This window comes from Pempheris klunzingeri, chromosome 20 (assembly GCF_042242105.1).
Source record: "Pempheris klunzingeri isolate RE-2024b chromosome 20, fPemKlu1.hap1, whole genome shotgun sequence".
NCBI lineage: Eukaryota > Metazoa > Chordata > Actinopteri > Acropomatiformes > Pempheridae > Pempheris > Pempheris klunzingeri.
The window spans coordinates 4,144,027-4,167,891 of NC_092031.1; the positions used below are offsets into that span (position 1 = coordinate 4,144,027).

The following is a 23,865-nucleotide window of genomic DNA, read 5'->3' on the forward strand; positions in this document are numbered from 1 at the left end:
CCACTGTGGTTTGGCTACAAGCACATAACTTGAAGCCTGGCAAGATGGATCCTTGCAGGGTGGTGATCTCATGAATCCAGCTGCCCTCGCAATAGTAAATCCCTCTCCACTCAAAAATATGTTGCTTATAGTTATTTGATTTAAATGTTTGACCTTCACTGTGCAGACTAGAAGTTTGTTTTCACATTATTCTCCTGTTCTCACCTTACATCTGAGTTTCAAGTGTGCGTGCACAGGCTAGTCTGTGACTTCACAACTAGTTTGAGTGCCAGTCATGGCATAACAATAATAATATGGCTCTTACGCAAGTTTGATGTGGAAACTTCCTCCACACTGTTGTCACTAAAGGTTTGTGGTTATATTTAATACATTGACATTTACAGTGGATGTTGACACTGCAGGAAGATTTTTGTTATTTTTGCTCGTTTATTAATTGCAACTGCCTGTGTACTAATGTGCAAATATTACTTTTCTTTATCGTTACAAAAGCATCAAACTAGTGCTCACACATGCAAACAGACTGTAATAGCATGATGTGAACACTGAGCTTAAACTAATCCACACACAGGCAACATGAAACTCTCAGGACTCAGCTGGAAAAAGGCTACATAGACGAAAATCAGATTGAATTAATTATTAACTCGTTCCCATAAACACAGTCAGCCATCGATCACATATCATGAAATCTTATTGTATTGCATTTTGTATTGGCAATACTTTTAAGCATTTCTCGTTTCATGAAACAGTTGTGTTACGATCACACTCTCTTTTCCTCTCCATCTCTCTCTGTCATCCAGTTTGAGCTTGTGTTCCACAACTGTCCCAAAATGTGCAAAAGCTTGGCTGATTTACTGAGTGTCAGACAAGTCATGATCTCTGGACTTTACAGACAGCCAGTGGCAGTAAAACACACTCTCCATATGTAACCCTCCTCCTCCACTAATGAAGCCCGTAAAGCAGACTGTTTGACAAGCAGCAAACACAGCTGAGAGAGCAGGCCGTTTTAATCGGGCCTCTGGAGGGAGATCCACACCTACGGGGAGAGGACCCCAGGACACGACATACATCAGGCACGACAGGGAGGCCTGAGGCCCCATGCATGGTTTGAACCGGGACCGTCCCTGAGGTCCTCGTCTGCACAGGTGCATGATGGAGTCACGGGGAAAGAGGTCAGAGTCAGGCTTCACTGCAACTGACGGCAGGATTGGAAATGGTTTCGGCTCTTTTATTTTTTCTTCTGAGTCAGGTTGTGGAAGTGAAAAGAGTTATGTCATACCCAATTTTGATCACTGACCGGTGCAGCTACGATGGCCTGGGAAGTTCTGTGGTTGGATCTTTATGTCTGTTCATGTCTTATTTAGTAAGGTAGCTTTTTTTTTTAAGAAAAAAAAGGTGTGTAGACTAAATTTAGAGGATCGCACAGCTTGGTAGCAGTATTTGCACTAGTTTCAGATGCATCTAGAGGCCAGCTGTGATATATTAATGCCCTCAGTAAATTTGTCTCTTCTCTCTATTTTATTACCGAGTTTCATCATTTTCTGTTTTACGACTCCTGCCTTTAATTGCCATGGTACTAAACTAAATTTTACAACCAAAACATAGCACGAACAGACCATTTCAGGCCAGAGGAGAACCAGCCATTATCCATGTTTATTTAAACAAACTCATTCAGTTTAATACGTTCTAACCCTATTACACTGATAGCGTTTTTTTTTTTTTTACTGTTGCCAAAGTATTTTACAAACTGGACTCAAGATGGGAGACATTGTCAAAATTAAGGCTAGTGCTGCTATTCTGAAAGATTAATCAATTTCACGTGGTGCAAGAAATCATTTAGGCAAAGAGGGGGAAAAAAAAAAGGGTTCCATCGGAAAATAAAGCAACAGATGCAGAACCACTCCGAGACAGAGCCTGCCAACCGAGGGTTTAGCAGAATGATTCCCTGGCCGTTTTTTTCCCCTGATCTTGCAAGGAAAATAAAATCTCTCCTTGGCTGCAGATTAAGCATAGATGGAGGGGGGGGTCAACCTTGCTGATGCCTTTTCGTCATAATTTATACTCCATCTGCCGGCTCAATCAGCACCTCAGAGATACCCAGCTCTATTTGTCCACAGAACTGTTAGACCTAATGGATATCACAGCACCTTTCGATGACCACCGCAAGAACACGTCCACTTATCTGCTTTGCTCTTTAACCGGTGCTGCAGATACAAGAGGAGTCGGATGGCACCGTATTTCTCAAGACGCAGATACACGTGTGATACTGCTTCCAAAAGGAAGACATTAACTCGCAAAACAGTTTTCTTTTTCCCTCCGGTGGTCTTAGGTTTCGACACAACAGCCCATTTGGACGGTTCTGTTGTTATTCACAGGAGGACGCATGTTTTCAATGGCGCAAACATCAAGTGGAGTCTTACAGCATTTTACTTTCTCCCTCACTTGTTGAACTTGTATAGTGAAATCAAATGTTTGCTGTACTGTATGTTTTCTATGGTTTTGCACCATTCAGGGCAATACGTAATGCAAAAATGTGTAATTACAGCTAAGATTTGTTAAATTGTGCTAATTCAGTCCTTTGGGGTTTCATGATTTAGCAGAAATATGCCTCTAGGCGATGAAATCTCTCAGAAAATATTTGGATTGCTGCTGGCTTGAAAGCAAAATATCCTCCCAGAAGAGAAGCATGAGACACATTTCAAATGCAGACCATGCTCGAGAAATCTCGCAAGCTGTTTCTTATACTAGAAACACATATCCGTCAACTGATCAATTTTTATTTCACTCTTTATTTGAAAATAGATAATAATAAAAACTGAAAACAATAAATTGGACGATGCTTGCAGAGCCACAAAATAGTAAATCATTGTCAAGACTATAGCAATGACTTAAAAGTGGAGGCTGAAGCTGTGACTTAGACAACCAACTTTAACAATAATAACAATAATAACTTTATACAGCACACAAACAATGTTACAAAGTGCTTTAAATGCTCAAAACAGGATTAAAAACAGGACATGAGGTAAATCAAATCAGACATTTAGGACGATACAAAGTAAAAGAATAAAATAGCCAATAATAAAGATAAGAACAGTAACAATAAAACCAATTAGACCTGTTGGAAAAAGGGTGTGCAGCATTAGTAAAAGGCATTTTTTAAAAACAAGTTTTAAGAGGTGATTTAAATCCTCAGCAGGGAGTTCCAGGACTGAAGGGCGAAAGTCTGGTCGCTTCAGTTTTGAGTTTTTCGGAAGAGCCAGCAGAGCCCTGCCCGTGGATCTAAGAGTGGACTCAGGCTCATTAGGGAGCAGTAATTCAGCAGTGTAGCTGGGAGATGAACCATTGAAGTGCTTTAAAAGTGATCAGTAAAACTGTCTGCCTGCTAACCTGTGAAGAGGCTAAAACAGGGCTCATATGATCTCATCTTCTACTATTTGTAAAAAGCCAAGCAGCTGCGTTTTGTATCAGCTGAAGGCATGAGATAGTTTCTTGGCTTAACCGTGAGTATGGTGAGCGACAACAGTCTAACTAGTTGTAGTCTAAAGCAGTGTTTCCCACTGCCCTGCATGTTTCACGTTTGTGTGCTCCAACACTCCCGACTTCAATGGTCTCTGCTCGTCATCGAGGTGTGCTGTCCTGCCCCCACAAATAAGGTTCTGTCAGAAATCCAGTTCAGTGTCATATGTTATTGCTGTAACCATAGCAACCTATAAACAGGAAGCAGGAAACGGGAAGCAGGAAATAGGAAACAGGAAGTAGGAAGCAGGAAATAAGTTCACCATGTGGTGATTGGATGTCATCGTGATTGGACATTGATCGTGAGCAGTTGTCAGCTCCTCGGTTTACAAGTTATTCTTGATTTTCCGTCTGTGCTAAAGCAACGTCTGTGAGTATTCTTCTGATGACATGACGACGTCGAGTTATTTTGTGTTTGCATGATTATAAGTGCGGCCGGATGCTAAGTTAGTGAATCGCTGGTTGTCTTTTTGACCACGTTAGCAGTGCCTTTATTATATTAGCTAAGTGGCTAAGCTAGTTACGATCTGCTAAATGCCTGGATACTGTTGTGATATGTGTGTTTGACCAACAATGCTGTTTATTAATGCAGATACTTTTTACTGTATTGTAATTGCAGTTTCACGAGATTCCAAGTAAACTTTAATTTGAATTTCATCATAAGTATCTTGAGGTTGTTTGGGAGTGTTTAAACTGATTGGAAACAGTCCATGACTTGTGCAGAAGCCTGATAACCAACGTTTGAATCAGGGATGTTGCAGGAAACATCTGAAACATGCAAGGCAGTGAGCAGGATTGGGAAACATTGGTCTGTGGCATGGATGACCTTTTCAACATCAGGCCGGGAAAGAAAATTCAATTCAACAAGAATAAACAACTTTTGTTAATTGTTGATCAAATTGAAGGCAACTATCAAATATCACACTGTGGTTTCTGGCTGCAAGTGTAACATTAGTGTGCAGGGAGCCGTGGTGTTTTTGGACCGGACGGGGAGGGAGAGGTGCCAGTTCACCTTCCGGGCACAACCGAAGTGCCCTTGAACAAGTCACCGACCCCCTCTGACATCTCTCCAGTAATATGTACAGGTCCTGTCTGTGCATGAGTGTTTGTCACACCTGTGTGAATAATATAACAACCAAGTAGAAAAAATGTCTTTGTAGGATTAATCAAGAAGAGTTTTCAGCCTCTCAGCACATTTCCATCAGGACATCAACATTATGTGTAATAGCTCTTAGCATTGACTGTCCTGTTACACTCCTGCCGTGTACAGTAGGTCCCCAGAACCCCTTTATGTTTGCAGACTTTTTTTGAAAAGCTGTAATTTTCTGTTAACATTCAGCGTAGGTCTTTACAGACTCAGTGGGACATTTTCCCTTTCGTCTGCTGAGTGCTTGGTCTGTTTCCAAACAAACCAAATTGTACAACCTGAGCCCAACTGGCCCAAACAGACACACGCCATGCCAATGCCTTTATAAGAACTGTGTGTTCGTGTGTGTGTACAAGCCTATGTCTGGTGTTTGGAAGGCCGTGAAATGCACTAATAGTGTGTTGAGTTATTTACTTTTAATCGCAACCCTCTTGTTTTTGACAGATCACAGCTGTGGAGGCATCAAGTGAAGGAGTAATCATTTTTGTGTTGGACAGCTGCTCGACTGCAGTAAAGAAAGAGCACATCAAATCCTCAGCAGAGCGCCTGTCCGTGCCAGGTGATCAAACACAAATCAAATAATGGAAGAGGAGATGGCGAGTGGGTCACAGGCCAAACTCATGAAGGGGGAAGGAAAACCAATACGTAACAGAAGTGATTAGTTATATTTTGCCTTTTGCATTTGATCAGAGTCATTGTTTCATTGTCATCACTGCTGTTAGTGTATCTAAAACTAGTGTCTCTTTTGCTTGTAGGAATAGTTTGATATCTGTCTTCTAGCTGAGAGTTTGAGAAGGAGATCAACACTCTCATGCCAGTTAGCTTAACTTAGCTTGGCTTTGCAGGTGCAACACAATCAGCGCTAAAAACTCAAGGAAATCAGTGCCTGCAAAGAAATAGTCCGACACAACCCCCACAAAACCACAACTTGTTGCTTTTATGCTTTGGTTTTTGCACTGATTTAAGTGGTCAGCTGTTCCCGCTACTTGCGGTCTGTTAAGTCTGTTATATTAAGCTAAGCTAAACAGCTGCTAGCTCCAACTCCATATTGACCCAACATATGTGAGAGTGGTATCAGGCTATTTATCCAGCTCTGGGCAAGAAAGCAGGCAAGCATGCTTTCCAAAATGTCAATCAATTAGGTTGATGACAATAATGCATTTTACAGGAGACCACCGACCAGTTTTCAAATCTTGCATGTTTTACAAGTACATCTCTGCTGTAGCAGTGGATTATTGATGTTGTTCGGCCACCAGAGTGTAAGTTAGCTCTAGCATGCCTTTCTCTTTGATCCTTCACCATCTCACTCACACACATGTGCTGCTCCTCTCTCTAGTTGTTGTCAGATGTGACATTTGATACTGCGTACAGCCCGGCTCGCAAGATCTCTCGCTCACTAATGACTAAACATGGCGTCGTACACTAAGCCCCTCCATGGCTGTGGAACATCTTACTAAGTGACGTGATGGGGCTCAGCTTAAAGAGGATGTGAGATGGAGAAGGAGAGCCATTTAGGGTCTGACTGGCTGGCGACTCCGGCAGGAACACGAGGCACCTGCACAGAGTCATGAGACAGCATGCTTGGGGCCCCAATGGAGACTTATGGGTGCTGTCACTGGTCCAGGGCCGTGTCCTTACTGTCACGTTGCATGATGGAGCCCAGAGAGATGCTTTATAATCTTGCAGTATATCCCACAGACAGGCACACTCCCTCACAGGGCAGACACACACACAGTCTTTTCCTTTCAGTCTCTCGAAATGAGTGATTATACAGGAAGAAAAGTTCAAAATACTGAAGAGGATAGAAGATGAGAACTTTTGTAAGTTGTAACTCTTGACTAATAACCTCATTAATGGTTAATAAATAATTTGCTAATACTGAATATCAATTATTAATCATTAATAGGAACAACACTTGGGTTTCCAGATTATGAACAACTCCTCCAGAATCTCATTCATATTTTTAGCTCTTTAGTTCATTAGGATGTCCCGTCCACTGGACCGTTTGAACCCCGACCTTCTGGGAAAGAGCTGCAGAGCATCTGGACAAATTAAAACTTGTTAAGAACTCATTAACACTTACATATGCAGAGTTAGATTACTGACAGAGGAACCCTTTATGAATGACTAACACTTCCAAGTACGACTTACAATTTTTTGTTGGCCTATTAGAAGTAGAGACACTGTTTATCTGTATTAATAACTTTAAACACACAACATTATATAATGTTTACTGTCATTCTTTAATGACTGAACATTTACAACTATTAATCTGATTTGTATTACCCATTATTAATGCCTCATTTAGAAATATTTCTGCAAACTAGAGCTTTACAACCTATACTAATTACTTATCAAGCATGAATGACTGCATGTTTGATTTCTATTTATCATTACTAAAGGCTTATTAACATTCATAAATACAGACTTTATTTGCAGTAACCATGACAGACAAACAGACAGACAGACAGACAGACACTTCTTACTCATAGCTTTTTACAAACTCTACAACTTCATAGCCTAATGCTGAGGGATAAAACCACTGCTAATAAATGTCACTAAGTTCAAAGACACTGCAGTTGTTTGATGGAGAAAACACTCCTAACGAAGCCTATTCATCAATCAAGCATCTGCTTCTGCCCAGTTGTGTGGTCAGAAGGAATCCGTGGCATGTGGAGTGTGGTTTTAAGGAGTGCTGGAAGCAGCCACCTCTTCAGTCTTGCTCAACAACACAATGCAGCCGACTCCACGAAGGATCCGACTTGACTCTTTGTGATGGCTGTGTGAAACCCATGGAGACAGTGAGAGTCTGTGGCATTCCCCTTTAATTAATCAGAGAGAGAGAGGTGAGATCAAACGGCCCGCAATACTCCCACGACAGGGTGGGGAAAGATACTCCATCTCGGGAATTTAACTGTTTTTGGGGATTTTGGAGTGAAATGTTTGTGTCTTTTTGCTTATGATCATGTTTTTCATTTTGATTTTTAACAAAGTGATAAGTGATGATAGCCAAACACATACATATCTGGGTCCTGCCCTCTCTTTATTAATGGAAGGCTTTATTAGCCCAGATGCGGGCTTTTAAAAAGCTTGGGAATCTACAGCGCAGTCTGTCAATTTCAACACCTGCGTTCCACTCACTCATAAAAACCAACTTGTTTCACTCCCAAGGGTGACTTAAGGGCATGTCAGATGCTATTGCCTCCCCTTAGACTTCAACTGCTGGTTTCTCCAGCTTGTTGACATCCCGAAAGTCATTTGTGTTTATCGGAGGATCATCATAGATGCTGAGGACTTTGTGATGACCTCACGATTAAAGATGAAAAAGGCCCAAAGTAGTCGAACAGAACTGCTCATTATGTAACGCTTCATCGAGGAGATTTGAATTTAATGAGATAAATATTTGCACATTTGATCTGCTGTAAAGCAGTTCCACATTGAACTGTTAAAAGCTGTCAATTCACATTCAGTGCACAATGAGTTCAAACAGCCATCAGAGTTGATTTCGGATCATTTTGAACTCCTGCACTAAAGTCATATCAGCTGTGCTGTAATTCTCCTAAATAGCTTCATTATAGCACAGCTGTAATAATTGTGAGCACTTACTGACAATCTAAAATTTGCTGTATGTGGAAAAAGTTTTTCCTGTTACTGTGAGCAGCATTTCTACTGACCTTTCATTGTGTTTCACATCCTACATTAACACCCGTGTGACTCTCCGCAAGACGAAGGATGTATGTGCCTCCATTTCTCCTATATCAGCAGACTTATGTGCCCGAGATGTGCACTAAAACTTTAAATGAAAAACCTGTTGACATGTCCACGGGGACGAGAGGAGAGCTTGTGGGACTGCAGTTCTCTCTTCGGCTCAGCTGGTCCAATAGCTAACAGGCTGCCATGAGGTGTTTAATGGCTGTGTGAAGTTCCCACAGGGGAATGGTTGCTGGGAACATGGATGAATCTGGCCCCCTCGCTCCCTCCTGCTCTACAAACACAGCTCCAGCCCAGTGATGGATGAAACAGGCCGGAGCCTACCTCGGCCTTATTTATGGGAGTAGAAAGCGCTCTCCCCGTCTGTCCGCACACGGCACAGTGAATGCCATTACATGGTGGGGGGAAAAGGAGGAAAAAAAAGACATCTGACATTGAAATGAACTACATGCTTGTAACAGTTCTTCTGGAGATAGGAAGTGATTGCCGTTTGTGATATGGACATTCCAGAGGTGGAAGCGTGGCAGACCCCCAAAACTATCCTGAGCTAGCCTGCTCTTCTAATTATGCTCATAATCATCCTTGGATTGTTGATCCAGAGACGTGGAGACGTTACTGTTCTCTGTGGTGGCACTGAGTGGGCTGATAGGAAAAAGTCAGTGCAATCATTGGGAGCTTTTATGTAAAGAAAAAAAAAAAGGATGCCAGCAAAGTATAAGGACACCTGGACAGGTGAGCTACTGATGGTGGGACCACGCCAGCGTTAGTCCGTCTCACCAGCTCCCTGAGACTCTCTGCTGATTTACTGCCTCTGGCTCTTTGCTCTTGAGATTGTACATCATTTCATTCAGTTAAAGGTTATTGAACAGGTTATAAAATCTCTCCTAACAAGCTTGTTAGCTGACATTTAACACGCTCACTTATGGGACAATAATAATACAATAATTTGTCCGTATTTGTAGCACCGACTCACAGATGTGTTTAAATAGAATTGAAGGGTTCAACTCAGCTAAAAGGTCAGCACTGTCTACTTGGCTTGCTCTTGGTCGTGCAAATTTGTGCCTCAAAGTTCACCCAAGTTGAACTCGAACTTGCAAAGACTCTTCACTGATCCGCTGATCACAACAAATCTATTGAATCTCATATTTTTTGCCACAGAATTTATGGGGCAGGTTTTCCATTAGATTTTTGACGCAGGGATTTGCTTTCCACCAATGTTAGGTTGCAGTCAGCATTCCAGTTCATCCCAAAGGTGCTGGTTAGTGTTGAAGTCAGGGCTCTGTGCAGTTTCAGCATTGTCAGGAAAGAGCCTTCTCTGAACTGTTGCCACAAAGTTTGAAGCACACTTTTGTCCAAAATAGTATTGTGAGCTTAGCACTGAGAACAATTGTTAATAATTATTCCCGTAACTGGAACTAAGAGACCTAGGTGAAACAAAACATGGTGGCATTTTGGCAAGTGTGTGAATGGGTGGCATGCTGGTCCTGGGTGGGCTGTTGGTGCCTGTGAGCAGAGCTATTTAAGACCTGGAGTCTGGTCACAGAGCCTGACGGGGGTCTGGACTGGTTGGCTGCAACACAACTTTACAAGAGGGTCTGCATTTGTGTGACTTTAAAGGACTACAGTGCACAAGTGGCTCTCTAGGCTTGAAATTCCTTTCACACGTAAACAAGTTTTGTTTTTCACATTATATGGTGCAAGATTACAAAACACTTGAGGCTAATCAGAAAAGTATGATTGTTGAATTGAACTGAATTGAATTGTGCAGCACGCTGCACTTGCTTACGTGTTTTTTTTCTTTTAGTTTTAGAACAACTTCGGTAAGTGTTTCATCACTGTCCAGACTGAGAGAGACTGAGTCTGAACCAGACACAGAACACATCATTTATATCACATAGATTGGAGGGAAAACACAGTGTCAGTGCTGGGTGATTAACTGTTGACACCACAGCAATCAGGTTTTATTTATTGGATGTATTTCTGAATGTGCTTTAGTCTTGCCAAGCTGCTGCAAAATATGATCGATCATGTCATAAAAACCTCATCTCCACTGATGTAGCTATTTTTCAAGAAGGTGTTTGGCCTTGCTTTCTGGCAGGCGTATTTCATTTGGCGTTGAGCAGTGTTATTCAAATTTGTTGGAAAAAAAAAAAAAAAAGCTCGCTCGGTTTCTACAAAATAATGCAGCGACATGCAAGTTCCCCTCCAAAGTCAATGACACGCTATGGGTTTTCCTTTAAAGTGCTGTTTTTTTTTGACATTCATGATTGAGGCACCATGCACAGTAGTCTGAGATGGTTTTGTAATGCATTTAATTATCTATATTCTTCTAGGTCACTTGTCCGCAAAAGAGCCCAGAGGCATCTGCTGGGTGAATCAACTCTCTCACCATCCATTCCTCTTCAGTGGAGGTAGAAAACATACCGTTTGCCCCGTGCTCCTTCCTGCTGGGTCAGATATGCTGACTAAGGGAGCAATCTCAGCACACTGTGATAACAACATGACGCGGAGCAAGGCCCCTCCAAGCAACAGTGGAATTCAGGCATGTGAATTCGGCTGAACAAAACTGGGAAGGACAGAAAAGTGAAGAGATCGACGCCCGGAATATTTTGTTAAAGCATTAGCAGCACATCATTATAAATGTTGTCAAGAGCTGTGAGTTACATATAATCATAAACACCACACAGACAGACAGGGGATTTTTTTTGAGACCTATCCAAGGTTTCTACTGATCTCAGTGAGAATTTGGAGATGATGCAAATGCATAATGTTTTAAATGGAAAAGCTGTCCGCTGATAGACAGATGGTAGGCTGTGAGTCATGAAAAGAGACACTTTCTCATAGAACTATTTTATGAACAATTAGCTTTAGCTGTCATAACAGTAATAATCCAGCCCACGCCCCAGTATCAGACTACTCTGCTCTCACACCACAAATTTCCCTGAGAAGACTATATTCTGTGAGAAAACTGAATTTGATAGTCATGCCCAGCTATCAATTATGCTGTTGTTTGTCGAGCAGAGTGAGGGCTGATGAGCACAAATTACATTTTCCAAGGAAAATATGACTTTATAGCAGCATACGCATTGAATGATTCTCCCTAAATCATTTATTTAACAAAAAAAAAAAAGATTCAGAGATATTATGTTTGACCACCACGTTCTCCCAGGGACCCTCTATGAAACCTGGGTCAGGAGTGGGATGTTGAGTCAAGCATACAGTTCCAGGGGCTCTTTGACATCTGATAAGGGCTGGAGAGCTGAATTGATCCTGATCTTACTCTCCTAAGCTGGGAGATTGTGGAGATATCTGCCTTAGCCTCTCCTGGGTCGTGCACCCGTGGTCACACGGATAGGAAGCAATTTCCTCTGTACTTGGAGCTGATTGCACTGAGTGGGACCAAAGAGGTCAGAATAAATAAAAAATAAAAAAAGAAAGAAACTAAACTAAACCTAAACCTACCCACAGTGGGCCTGAAAAGTAAAACAGCTTCCACGTGTGGAAAATCTGAATTTACTGACTGTTTATATCTGTGTATTTATTAAAGGAATATTATCAATAAGATAAAGGGATGTAATGCTACACTTGTGCCCTAACATGGCCTCCTCAGCCCAGGAACTATGACATAAACATACAAACAAGCATTAAGGCACCGGCCTGTCTGTGGAAGTAGCCATAAGCCCTCAGGGAACAAACTCCAGTTTGTTGTTCTGGGAAGGAGAATACGCCACTGTTTACTTCTCAATCCCACGCAGCCTATTTTGCAATGCAAACGAGCTGCGCACGGTGTCTGTGGTTTTTCAAGATAGGATACGCTGGATACGATGCCCTCCTCGAGGGAGGGTAGAGCCACTAGCTGAGGGGAGCGAGCAGGCTCAGCTGTGCTAAGCCAGAGTGCTGAGTGGTGATATAATGATATAACGGGACAAAGATGCTGTTGTCATCGGCAAACTCTGGTCCAGAGAGCTTTGTCATGATCAGAATCGGCTGTAATGCGCCAAAAAACATTATGAGGGGAAGGGAAGGGAGGGTATAGGATCAGCAGTCATGGTCTGGTTGGCACCACCACCAATCAGCATCATTGTGGTTAGCAAAGATGACATCAAGAAAATTGGTTTGATTCACTCTCTACATTTATTTCTGTAAGGATTCAAAATGCACGGGGAGGTTTTGGTTAGAGACTGACTACTGCCTGTCATAAATCTGTTTCTCATGGGCTGCATAATCCCCAACTTGCCATGTCTACCACCCACACAAATACTTTGCTCCCGTTTAAAAATCATCCACAGCAGATTTAATTGTTTCTGCGTGCTCTTAAAGGAGGCGAGCTTTAACAATCCCTCTACTCATTTTATTTTTCAGAAATGCCTGCTGAATTAACTCGCTTTATTGAAAACATGCTTTCGCTCAAGTGCTTTGGGTGACCACCAGTTTTATGCGAGTGTGTGTGTGCGTGCGATTGTGTGAGCATGGGTGTGTATCTGTGAGCACAGGTTGAGCTCGTGTGCCAATGTGCATGCATGTGCGGCTAAAATTGAAAAGACAGCTCTGTCCATTACTCAATAAATGGATCCGGTTTGCTCAAACACCATCTGGAGAAGACGTGGTTGCTGATAGGAACTCCTGAATGCCACAGAATGAAACAGACATATTTTAGACATGATGAGAGGCAGCAATTACGGTTCTTTTTACCATTTCGTGCTCCACCCTGGGAGGGAGTGCTGGGCTGGGCTTGTCAAGACCTGGATCACTGTGTTTGGAAAATGACCGTCTGACAGCGAGGAGCGAAGTGAATCAGCTCATTTTGTATGAATTTAAGCAAATTCATTGAACACGTGGACGTCAAATGGCAAGCAGGAACTTCCTATCCTAACTAAACGTCCTATGCTGTCTGTGTTCTTCTGTCAGTGCCAATTTTATTTACATTTTATCCCATTTTTAAACCAGTTTGTTGCATTTTTTTCAGTTTCTTTATTTGACCAGGTCTCTGCTCAATACTAATGCTGCCAAGTGACTGTTTTTCTGTCCTCTAGTGGCCGAAAAAAACATTTAAAGCAGCTTTAACAGTAAATTTAATGATTTAATTTTCATTGTCCTATTTATACATCAAAAATAGTATAGAGGTCATGACATCACATCGCCTCTGCTCCACTAGTTTCTGTAACTCGGTCTAATCTGTCTGGGGCTTACCCTCAGTATTCGAAAACCAGTTATGGCATCCGAAACAACACTTGCTGTAATAAATTCAAATCTTTGTTATTTTCATAAAGTTTAACACAGATTAGTTAATGAGCACAACTACAACTCTCATTAGAACTTCCAACCACTCTTTTTGAAAGTAATTTTCCAGTTTTATAGAAAATCTTTCACAGCATTCGGCCCCTTCTGCCCTGCTGTTATTGTAGACATATCTGAGCAAAGCGTGACTCCTGAACTCACTCGTTACTCACCTCTTGTGTCAAGTTGTCCAAAAGTCAAGGGCTTGTGGGAAATTATGTTTGTTAAAGGGTGCAAAAACAAGTTTGATATTAATTAAACAACAATATTAGATCACTTCTAGACATATGAAGTGAGCCACTGATGCTGACAAAGGCTCTTTTCCATGGCTTAAGTTACCAGTGTTGTTATAAATGTCAATGAGATTTTGAATGAGGTTCTGGAGCTGAACCCAGAAGGCTCTCTATACTGACAGGAGATATCTTGTTTGACCTTATTATGCTTTTTAAATGAAGATTTACAGATACACATGAACGACATAACAGTTTGCAACGTGTCAAGTGTATCCAGACGTTTTAATTGCTTTTGTGTGTGGAGGAATTGACCGTGCTTACGTTAGTTTTCCTTGAGTCGTCAGTAACACTGACCTCAAGCTAATTACAGAATGACGGGTTGTGTAAACTCCCGATGCTACACGTGTTAGATTGGCCCTTACGTGCCCCCTGAATCGCACAGAATGATTTTTGACACAGTTGACGCAGAACTTTTGCAGAATTATGAGAGACATCCACAAGCAAAACATAAAGAGCTCTTTAATTCTAGAAGTGAAATATCTTATCTGTTTTCAGGGATGTTTTTGCAAGATACAAAGTCCATGAGGTGATGATTAAGCTAGGAAATGCATTCTGCCTCCAGAACCTTGGGGCTGGCTGTGGTTGTTTAGAATTGTTTGTTGACAGCCCTGTTTCCTATCCCCTGCACCTCCTGTTGTCCGGAGCACATATGGTTGGCTCGCCTCTCTACATGCCTGGGCTCAGCTGAGAGACTGAGGCTTACATGGCTGAGTGGAAGCCCCCGACCCGTATGGTGCTACTGTCCATCTCGTGGAAAAGTGTCACCCACTTCTACATCTTTCTACTGATGCAGTGTCTGCTTCGTCATAGGCAGGATTCACCCAGAACGGCAAATAACAACATGAATCACTTTCTAAGATGCAATCTGGGTGTTGAAGTTAAGATAGGAGGACATCTTTGGTCTCGCCTCTGTCTTGACCCCGGCTTCTCCCTTCCCTGCTGAGAATTACACTCTCAGCTTGCAGGAAACATTATCCACCTTCCAAAGCCTGCGTCGTCGGAGGAACACAAAATTAGTTGAACTTGTGCTTTCCGCGTTCCTCATCCCGTTAGGCAGCCAGACATCTCCTCTGGTTTCCATTTGTTTTAAGCTATTAACGCTCATGACCTGATAAGGGAGTGGTTGAAGGAGCACAAACATCCGTCTCCAAATACATCCGTCATCCTCCATATGTGTTTGACTTGAGCAATAATATCCGATCCTGGAAAGGTTTGACTGGAAGGCCTGGAGGTGAAACTACTGGGGTGTAGAAGCATTTTGACTTTATGTAATCCCTGACGAAGCTCCGAATGTTGCATGTTGGGTAAATATATTCCATCTCAATAAACGTCTTGGACAGCCTGCAACATTGTTAAGCAATTCAATTGCACAGGCAGCTGACCAGAAACACGGCACTTTGAGGACTTTTATAGGGGTTAGTTTTTGGCGTGTGAGAGAAAGTGCCTCACATGCTATGAATGTCACCTCAAGTCAGTTTCCACTGGTGCTTTTTGCAGTCAACAGAGGAGACGGACAACACTGGCAAAAACAGACCAGTCAAGCATCTCTTTGCAGATGATAAACAATCTATTTTATTTGACTGTCTCTTCTGCATTTGGCAGAACATCAGTTAAGTCTGTGTTGACAGTGTCTAAGCCATTCAAGTGGCTGCCTCCTTGAAAGCTTTCTGGCAGACCACTAAACAATAAGCTTGCACTGCACAACGCTGAAATAAGATATTTTACCGTTCCATTATGTGAGTTCAAGGGAGGAAACAGAAACATGCATTTATGAGCGGCATCTCAACATTAATCACACGTAGGCCCTTCTCTTCAGTCAGGTAAATTGAAGATGCGTTGATTCTTACTGCACTGAGAGCAGCTTAGAGTTTTGTTGGGGAACTGTGATTATGTTAAGAAACTGTTAGTTGACAGATAAGGTTAACAGAGAGTGTGCACAGAGAACTGAAGGCCTGTTCAACCACATGGCCACGGCTTAGTTCTTTTCCTATAGTGCAGCTCTTCTCATTTCTTCTCCGGCATTTGGACAAAAGAAGCCAGTTGTCATTTATCGTGGTCAGTATGTCAGTTCTATAAATATTCCTTACAGAGGCCGTGAGTCAACCAGAAACTGTTTGTGAACTCTTGCCGTTGCGTGCATTTAATCGAGTCCGGTTTCTCTCACTGAGTAGGGATCCTCAGGGACTCCTGCACCTGGTATTCAAAACGTCATTGGTGACACTTGCATTGGGGCCTGAACAAAGTGTCATAGACTTGTTACATTTGTTGGGAATAGATCATCCCTGACTTCTCGTGCACCTCAGTATCCCCCAGGTCTGTAAGGGTCACTTGCAGGTCTCTGTGTATGCAGGCAGTAACACAGGGCAGATGCTTTGTCAGCATCGATATAGTTATGGACCGTTCACGGACTGCCCTTAAGTATGTGTTCCTGACTTTCTTGGGAAACTTGTTCCATACTAGTTGCCTGAGTAAAAGCGTGGCATGTCTGTTCTCTCTTGGAAAGCAGGGCTTGAAAATGACATAATGGCTGTACATTATGGATGATGTAGTGAAATTTAATATCTACTGTTCTCCACTGGCACAACAAAAGACAAGCTCTCTGCCACAGTTGCCACAGTGATTTTCTGTTTTGCGTTTACACTAATTATATTTGCCCTCTAAGGGAGCTCTTGTCCCGGTAATTAAAAATTACATTTGCAGATAAAACTTTGCATAAACACCTCATTTAGTTGAGTACTTTTCCTGTGCCTGGATTGCATAACTCCAGTTTGACTACATGTCCAAAGCGTCAGTGAGCGCTGGTGCTGCTGGCAAGTGTGCTCCAGATATGACAAGCTTCCACAAAGCGCTCAAATAAAGCAAAGAGGGATGAACTCTCAAACTCGCAGTGTATCAAGCCTGAAGCCTTGAGGGAGGAGAGGCGCAGAGGAGTGATGTTGAACAATGGCTACGGCTCATATCCACTGTCATAAATAAAGAAATGTTGGTGTTGTGACTGAACAGAGATCTCAACAGTGAGATTCTTCTTGTCTTGAAAAGCTTTGCAGACATTCCGAACGATGGAAAATATTTATTTCCTATGCGAAGACATCATCCAAATTCAGATATTTCCCAAGAATGTATGTACAAATAAAGGCAACACGGTAACACTTTACTTTAACCCCGTATTTCAGCATTTTCTAAATAAAGGGAAGGTTTATAACACACTATGATGTAGTTCTAAGCCGATATGAGGATGTTTTAAGTGTTTATTAAGGTAATAAATTTGGCAAAAATTATAACTACTATGAAGACATATTTTGTATTATAACAGTGTTTCATGTGTTTATACATCCACCTCCTCTAATAATTATTGATAAATACATTAGTAAATGCTTATATCTGCTGACAACTATCATTAATTTAATATTTATGTGTGGCTCATAAATGCTACATGGGGGGAGTTAAGATAAACTGTTAACGGCACCACGTTCAAATAAGAATAATAACAAATAAGCCAGCAATTTCAAATATATCTGCCTTTACTTTATTCATGTACTGTACAGTATTTCATTTCCAAAGTCTCTATCATACTATATGACAATAATGGCTATCATTTACTACAAAAGGTTGCATAAATAATTTAAATGTGGAAATAAAAAATAAATATGCAGTTCATTCTTTATAACAGTCCTTCTTTGTGTCTGTAGGAAACAGCCCTCCCTCCCCGCTTCCCTTTAACGCCCCGTCAAGCGAGGCGACCACTGCAGAAGACCACACAGGTATGATATGTACAATCACGTTATGCATCACAGATCTCAGCTTACGCGACAAACCCCTTCCAGTTGCTATTTCAAACATACGATCGGAAAAAGAAGCAAACATTGTCAGTACAGTTTAGACAACCGAAATCAGGAAGCAATATGAGCGGAAAAACAACGGGGAGCTGACAATATGTGGAAACATTGTGAATATTCTTCGTGAAGTACAGTCCCTTCGGAGGCATAGCTGAGGGAGGAAGGAGGTTGTGTTGTCTGCAGAGGCAGACTGGGTATTCCTCTTCCTGCCGGATTTTATCAGTCAATACAATGATAGAAACTGAATTATTGTTTTCATTATGTTGTTTTTTGTTCCTATCTTTCCTGTTTGAGCTATTTACAGAGTAGGAGCAGAGAGTGAATGGGAGTGGAGCTGTCTTGAATCCTGCAGGCTAACACAACGGATGGATTTTGGCTGTGGATGGTTGATCGCTGCTCTATTTGGCCCGTTACAAAAGAATTCCGGTGTGGGCGTGCTGGAGAACGGTCTGCCCCTAGGTAACAACACAACCACGCACAATTTTCTGATGCCTCCTACACACATGTGCACTTTTTTGTGTGTGATTCCAGCAAACAGGAACTGGCTATGTCTAGAGGAAATGGCTTTTTATGACTCAAATAACACAGGAATGGACTCATTTAGTAATTAAGAGGAGTCACAGGACTGCCCAGTGCTCCCGTGGTGTTAGTGCTGACAAAACTGCTTCCTCCCTCCATTTCTCTTTCTCCGTCTCTCATGACTCTCTGTATCTAGTCGTGGGAAAGCGCTACTGTAACAGACAGGCCTGGTTGGGGCTGCTGCAGCGTGGAGAGGGCTGTAGGGCTGTCTTGATGACTGAGGCCTTTAGTGAGCTGTCAGAGAGCTGCCTGGACCGCGGTGCAGGCCAGAGTCTCTCAAAACCTGTCAACATCCCACAGTCAGAGCCCCCAGAGGTGCCACCATCTCCTCCACACACAGCCAAAAGGAGATGGATTACAACCACTTTGGAGCGAAGATACACCTTTTCAGCTTTAAACAGGGCTGTGGTGCGGCGTAGTTCTGCATCCGCTGGATGTTTGTACAGATGGGCTCGAAGCCTCTGGGAGAACTTCTCATTATGCTTAAATGAAATCTGTTTGTGTGGAGGACAGACCCAAGTTCAGGGAGGTTTTAAAGCTGTTTTGGTGATCAGATACTGGTTTCATATTATCCAACATGGTGCTACATCTCCTGACCGGTCACAGCAAGCCCTGGCACTGACTCATTTTGTCATGCAAATACGCAAAGTTCACAAATACGCTGACAAGTGGCTGAAAAATAAAGACTGATGACTTAAAACCAGCCCAGCAATTAGCTTATGAATTCGCTCTCTTTGAAATTTCCTTTGCATCTCCTCCCTATTTGAAGGAGATGTGTTTGTTGGTGTGTTGTGTAACATGTGCGTGTGTATGAGTGTGCTTTGGAGTCTGTCCTTGGATGCTGAAGAGGAGCATCAGTACGAGTTGCCCATCAGTGGCGTGTTGTTCTTGCTCCTGTCTTCGGGCAAACGACTGTGCTTCTTGTTGCGTTGCCTCTTTGGGATCTCCTTGGGCACTGACTGGTTGTGGTGAGGCCTGAAGCGTTTGCACTTGCAGGAGGTGACCACGCGGATTTTGTACGTCCGAGTGTTGCCGTTAGGACAATGCAGCTGGACCCTCCTCGTCCGGGAGTGGGCTGGGATGCAGCGGTAGTCCGAAGCGCTGCTCCTCCACCACTTGCCGCGAGCGATGGAGTTCGGCATGAGGTGCGCGGGCATGCACTGGCCCGAACACACCAGCTCCTTGACGGGCTTGGCACTGCGGCAAGAACCGTCGGTGATGTAACGGGTGGAACGCAGCTCCCTACAGCTCAGCTCCGAGGCACCTGGGTTGAAGAGCAGGATATCACAGTTACATTCATGGCCTCAACCCAAAACAAACACTTTGAAGTGCTGCAGTGGAATGGACGTTCTGCAGGTTAACTGCTTCAGTGCTGCAGCTGTGTCCAATTCCAATATGTGCTAATTACTCTGATTCTGCTCATGCCAACTTCAACTCACCTATTGTGTTATTTTTGTAAAAACACAAAAGTGCAGCCGAAAAATGCACTTTTATAAAGTTGACATAATGCAACAATTTGTACATTTAAGTAAAGATTTGAGCCGGTGAGATCAGATCAGAATCTCTGAATTTGATTCATGGCCTGATCATTAACTGACGATGAGGCTTGACAAAGAAATTCCAGCTGGCAGCAATCAGCTGATAGCAAATCCAGACCAGAGGGCCATTAAACTGCTCAATCAAACCTAATGGAGGTTTGGGCTGGAAGGAAAAGCTGGCATACAGCATTGGCCCTCAGGAAACGTATGTGGTGATGGAGGAGTAAATAGCTGTCTGGTTATTTTAAGGCAGCGCTGCAACTGTACAATTCTGAACAAACTGGACATCTGCCAGACTGATTTGAGAAAACGCACTCAGCCTGTAATACTATGTTTCAGCCGCAGCTTTTTAACAGCGGCATGCATGAGTTATTGTCCCGTGTTTTTTTACAAGCAGTGTGTAAAAAAGGGGCAAAGGAACCGTCGGTTAAGAAATGATACACACAGAGAGGGATCTGTTTTCCTCTGTGGCTTTCTTTGCAAAAAGGGCTGAACAAAGGATTTATGTGAGGTGACTTCCTTTTTTTCCTCCCCATGAGAACCTGATCTAGCGTTATTCTGTGGCCGCCGCTGAAGAGACCACAGCAGCGTGCAATGTCTACAGCACGCACTGGACAGTGGGTCGCACCAATTACCACCAAAAGAAAGTCAGGTTGTCCTGTTAAGTGAGCGTTGGTGCTTGTTTTGTTCCAATCTTGCACTCCAGTCTTGCCACTTGAACCGTGTATAGTTTTTCTTGTAATAGTTACTGTTTATGTATCTCTCTTTTTCCATTTATCTATTTATCCATCTATTCTTTTCATCTGGAAGTGGCACTGAAGGCAAAAGGGAAAAGCGAGAATTTAATTGTGTGGTGAAACTTGTTTTTATCTGTACGTATGACAATAAAACGGTTGAATTGAATTTCCCAACATTTACAGTTCTCTTCTCTACTGTCAGCCTGAAAGAATCATTACTAATGATGGTGGCTTGGACACAAAAAGCAAAAAAAAAAAAAAAAATCACACACTAGACTACTGTACGGTTGTATGAGCTGTTCTTCGGCGAGGGTGAGAGACAAGTCTTGGGAGAGGACTGGAGGGAGGCCAGGCAGTGGTCAGAGCCTCTGCTGTGACCCCGCAGGGACCCGGAGAAGCCGTCCCAGGACGAAAGCTGAGAGATGGATGAAGGAAATAATCCAGGGGATTTCTGTCTCTCTGTGTGAAACTCAACTCACATGCTGCTTATCCACTTTAAAACAAGATGATGCGTTTTTCCACCCTTTTTTAGGGACCAATATGAGTAAAATGAACGTATAGCATGATCTCGCTTAATGTGTGGAGGTGGTAATATCCTCAGCAGACTAAACTCAGTCACATTAACGGATCTTGATTTGCTAATTCCGCCCTTCAGCTGTGGTTCCTCTATAATCCAATCAATCATCTTCCTCTCTGATCTCCGACGTGTGAGCGAGCGTCCATGATTAAACGAAGGCTAAACTCTGAGGTTACTGCACCACCCATCTTGAATCCATGGGAGCAAGCGTGAGATTGTTCTATATGCACGGCTCAATCAGAACATACAACCTTTACTGGCCACAGGTGGGAATCATTCTCAAAGGCAGTGTTGCATTTAAAAAGCAATTTCCAAAGCCCCCAAAAGACATCCCCTGAAGAACAAACTGTGAGGTTTTTCTATTTGGGAGACATGTTGTTGCAATCAAATAGTTATAGCGTAAGTAGAGCTTGACTAATAGTATAAAGAGAGAAGGAAATAACCTGGAAGACAACGTGAAAAAAGCCCTGATGTCTCTTTGAATGCTCCACTTCAGATTGTGTAGGGGAAGAAACCACAAGAATGTGCGTCTGCGCCGCTCTCATCACCCTCAACTCTGGCAAGGGATTAAGCAAGAAAACACCATTCCCTTACAGAGGAGCTGCCCTTAATCAGGGAATCAGTGTGAAAATGAAGTCAAATGTAAAGGCAGGTTGTTTTTGTGTGTTTATAGAAGTCAGAGCCATGAATTGGGACGTCCTGGATTCCAACTCGAATGAATCCATTTCTTTTAAAACGTCATTAAACCATTTAGTCCTTCAGAGCAAAACCACAAGACACAAAATGTTACAACATGTAGACTTATCTCACATTTCTGAGGTATCAGGCGAAGATCCTTTTAAACATTTGTGGGCTCAACGGGACAGTCTGAGCGCACAGATACTCTACATTTATTTTAATGTCACAAGTGTTTTAGTTTAAATCTATTTATTTAAGATGAAAAAGAAAATATATTTCTTGTAAAAGAAACATTTTTTTAAAAAGATGATAGACTTAAGCATAAAGTTTTTCTATCTATACATATAGCCTGTAATTTGCAGTTGGACTAGTTAAATGATACATGTTCATCCTCTGCTCTCTTGTAGACATGCGGTCGTTTGCAGTGAGGTTTGGCTGATACACAGCTCGAGGTCTAAATGCATAATTTTACATGTATAATTTATTTCTTTTTATGTGAATTTCTTCACTTTTAGGCACCAGGCCTTTTCAGATTGACCACCATAATAATTGTTGTATTGTGAATTCATTATTAGGCGTTTGCTTCTATCTTATTCATGTCTTTCACGTGTGTACTCAACTTAAAGGGAATACTTACTGTAAGAGACTGTGTTTGCTGATCTTCCACCGTTTTTCGCCCTGTTATTCATAGAGTTGCTGTGGTTGTTATTGCTGCCGTTGGACGCCTGTAATGTTGCCTCCTGTGGTGTCCGAGTATTTTCTCTGTACTCCGGTAAAATCTCCGTAGCATCATTTCTAAGAACCTTCCATCCCTTCACAGCGGTGCAGCATCCCTGGAGCAGCAGGAGCGCCGAGCTGGAGACGAGGAGGGCCACAGACACCTGCATGCTTGTCGGTCGGCGGCAGAAACGCAGCGAAGCGCACCAGCAGGAAAAAAAAAGCCAAACGCAGGAGATGCCCGCTTGGACAAGTTGGTCAGATCCACCCTCAGTGCGAGAGGCGCTCCCGGTATTTAAGCCTACGCAAGTTTCCGTCAAGGCTGACAATTAAGCGCTTACACGAAGTGGGAGGGGTTGAACCTGGGCGAGAGATTCATTGAGAAACTAGGAGGGGAGAGTTTTGGATGCGTGCGTAATAGGAGGAGAGGAGAGGAAGAAAGGGGAGAGGAGAAGAAAATAGAGTGTGTGTGTGTGGGGGGGGTGAAGATGAGGGGAAGAAAGAGGAGAGGAAGGGAGAGGAAAATACAGGTATGGAGAGGAAAATAAAAAAGGGGAAAGGAAAGAAAAATTGAAGGAAAGTGTGAGGGGAAGGGAGAAGAGGAGAAGGTAAAGGGGTAAGACAGAGGAGAGGTGAAAGGTAAGAGGGGAGATGAGGAGTGAGGTGAGAGGAGGGGGGGGAAACTGAGGAGAGGAAATGAAGAAGTGGGCTATAGAGGAGAAGACTTTTTTTGGGGGGGGGGGGGAAAGGAGGTGTGAGGGGAGGGAAAGAGTGAGAGAAGAGTAAAAATGAGAGGAGAGGAAATGGGAGACAGGAGGTGGTGAAACGACGGAGGGGGGAGGGAGGAGAGGAGCACACTTATGTCGGAGTGTGTTCATTGAGGCGGCGGATCTGCTCATCTCACTGTGCTGTTGTTGTTGTTGGAATTAAGTGTACAGATGCATCTTCTCCTCCCCCCCTCCCCCCCCCCCTCCCTTTAATGACTTCCGCAGCATTACGTGTCTCAAAAGCATTTCTGAGGTGGTTTATTTTGGACGCAGAAGTGAAGTTGTTCCACTGCTGCAACATGCGCCTCGCACTCCTCCTAAGAGGCCTCACCCTGCCTGTGTGGTACAAGGCTATAATGAAGTTAATCATTCATTTCTCACATTAATTATCCATTATTAGATCTCTCAGCGGAGGCATTCAGACTAAAGAGAGGTTCGATTCAAAAGATCCCAGCCTGGCCTCCAGCTTTTCTCGCAATTTTGAGACCTCCACTG

General features: G+C 42.8%; 1 protein-coding gene across 1 annotated transcript; it reads right to left on the reverse strand.

Moving 5' to 3' along the window:
- Positions 1-17,406: 17,406 nt before the first annotated feature.
- sost (sclerostin) lies at positions 17,407-22,859 on the reverse strand. The gene is made up of 2 exons (XM_070851879.1): positions 22,524-22,859; positions 17,407-19,620 (listed from the first exon to the last, which is right to left on the reverse strand). Exons 1-2 carry the CDS (start codon positions 22,771-22,773, stop codon positions 19,211-19,213), a joined length of 660 nt encoding a protein of 219 aa, XP_070707980.1. The 5' UTR covers positions 22,774-22,859; the 3' UTR covers positions 17,407-19,210.
- Between the last annotated feature and the right edge of the window lie 1,006 nt (positions 22,860-23,865).

Excerpts from the sequence above, each read along its gene's own strand:
- sost (XM_070851879.1), bottom strand. The coding sequence starts at position 22,773 with ATGCAGGTGTCTGTGGCCCTCCTCGTCTCCAGCTCGGCGCTCCTGCTG. Across the intron at positions 19,621-22,523 it reads AGCAAACACAGTCTCTTACA|GTGCCTCGGAGCTGAGCTGT; the intron begins GTAAGTATTCCC and ends TCTTCAACCCAG.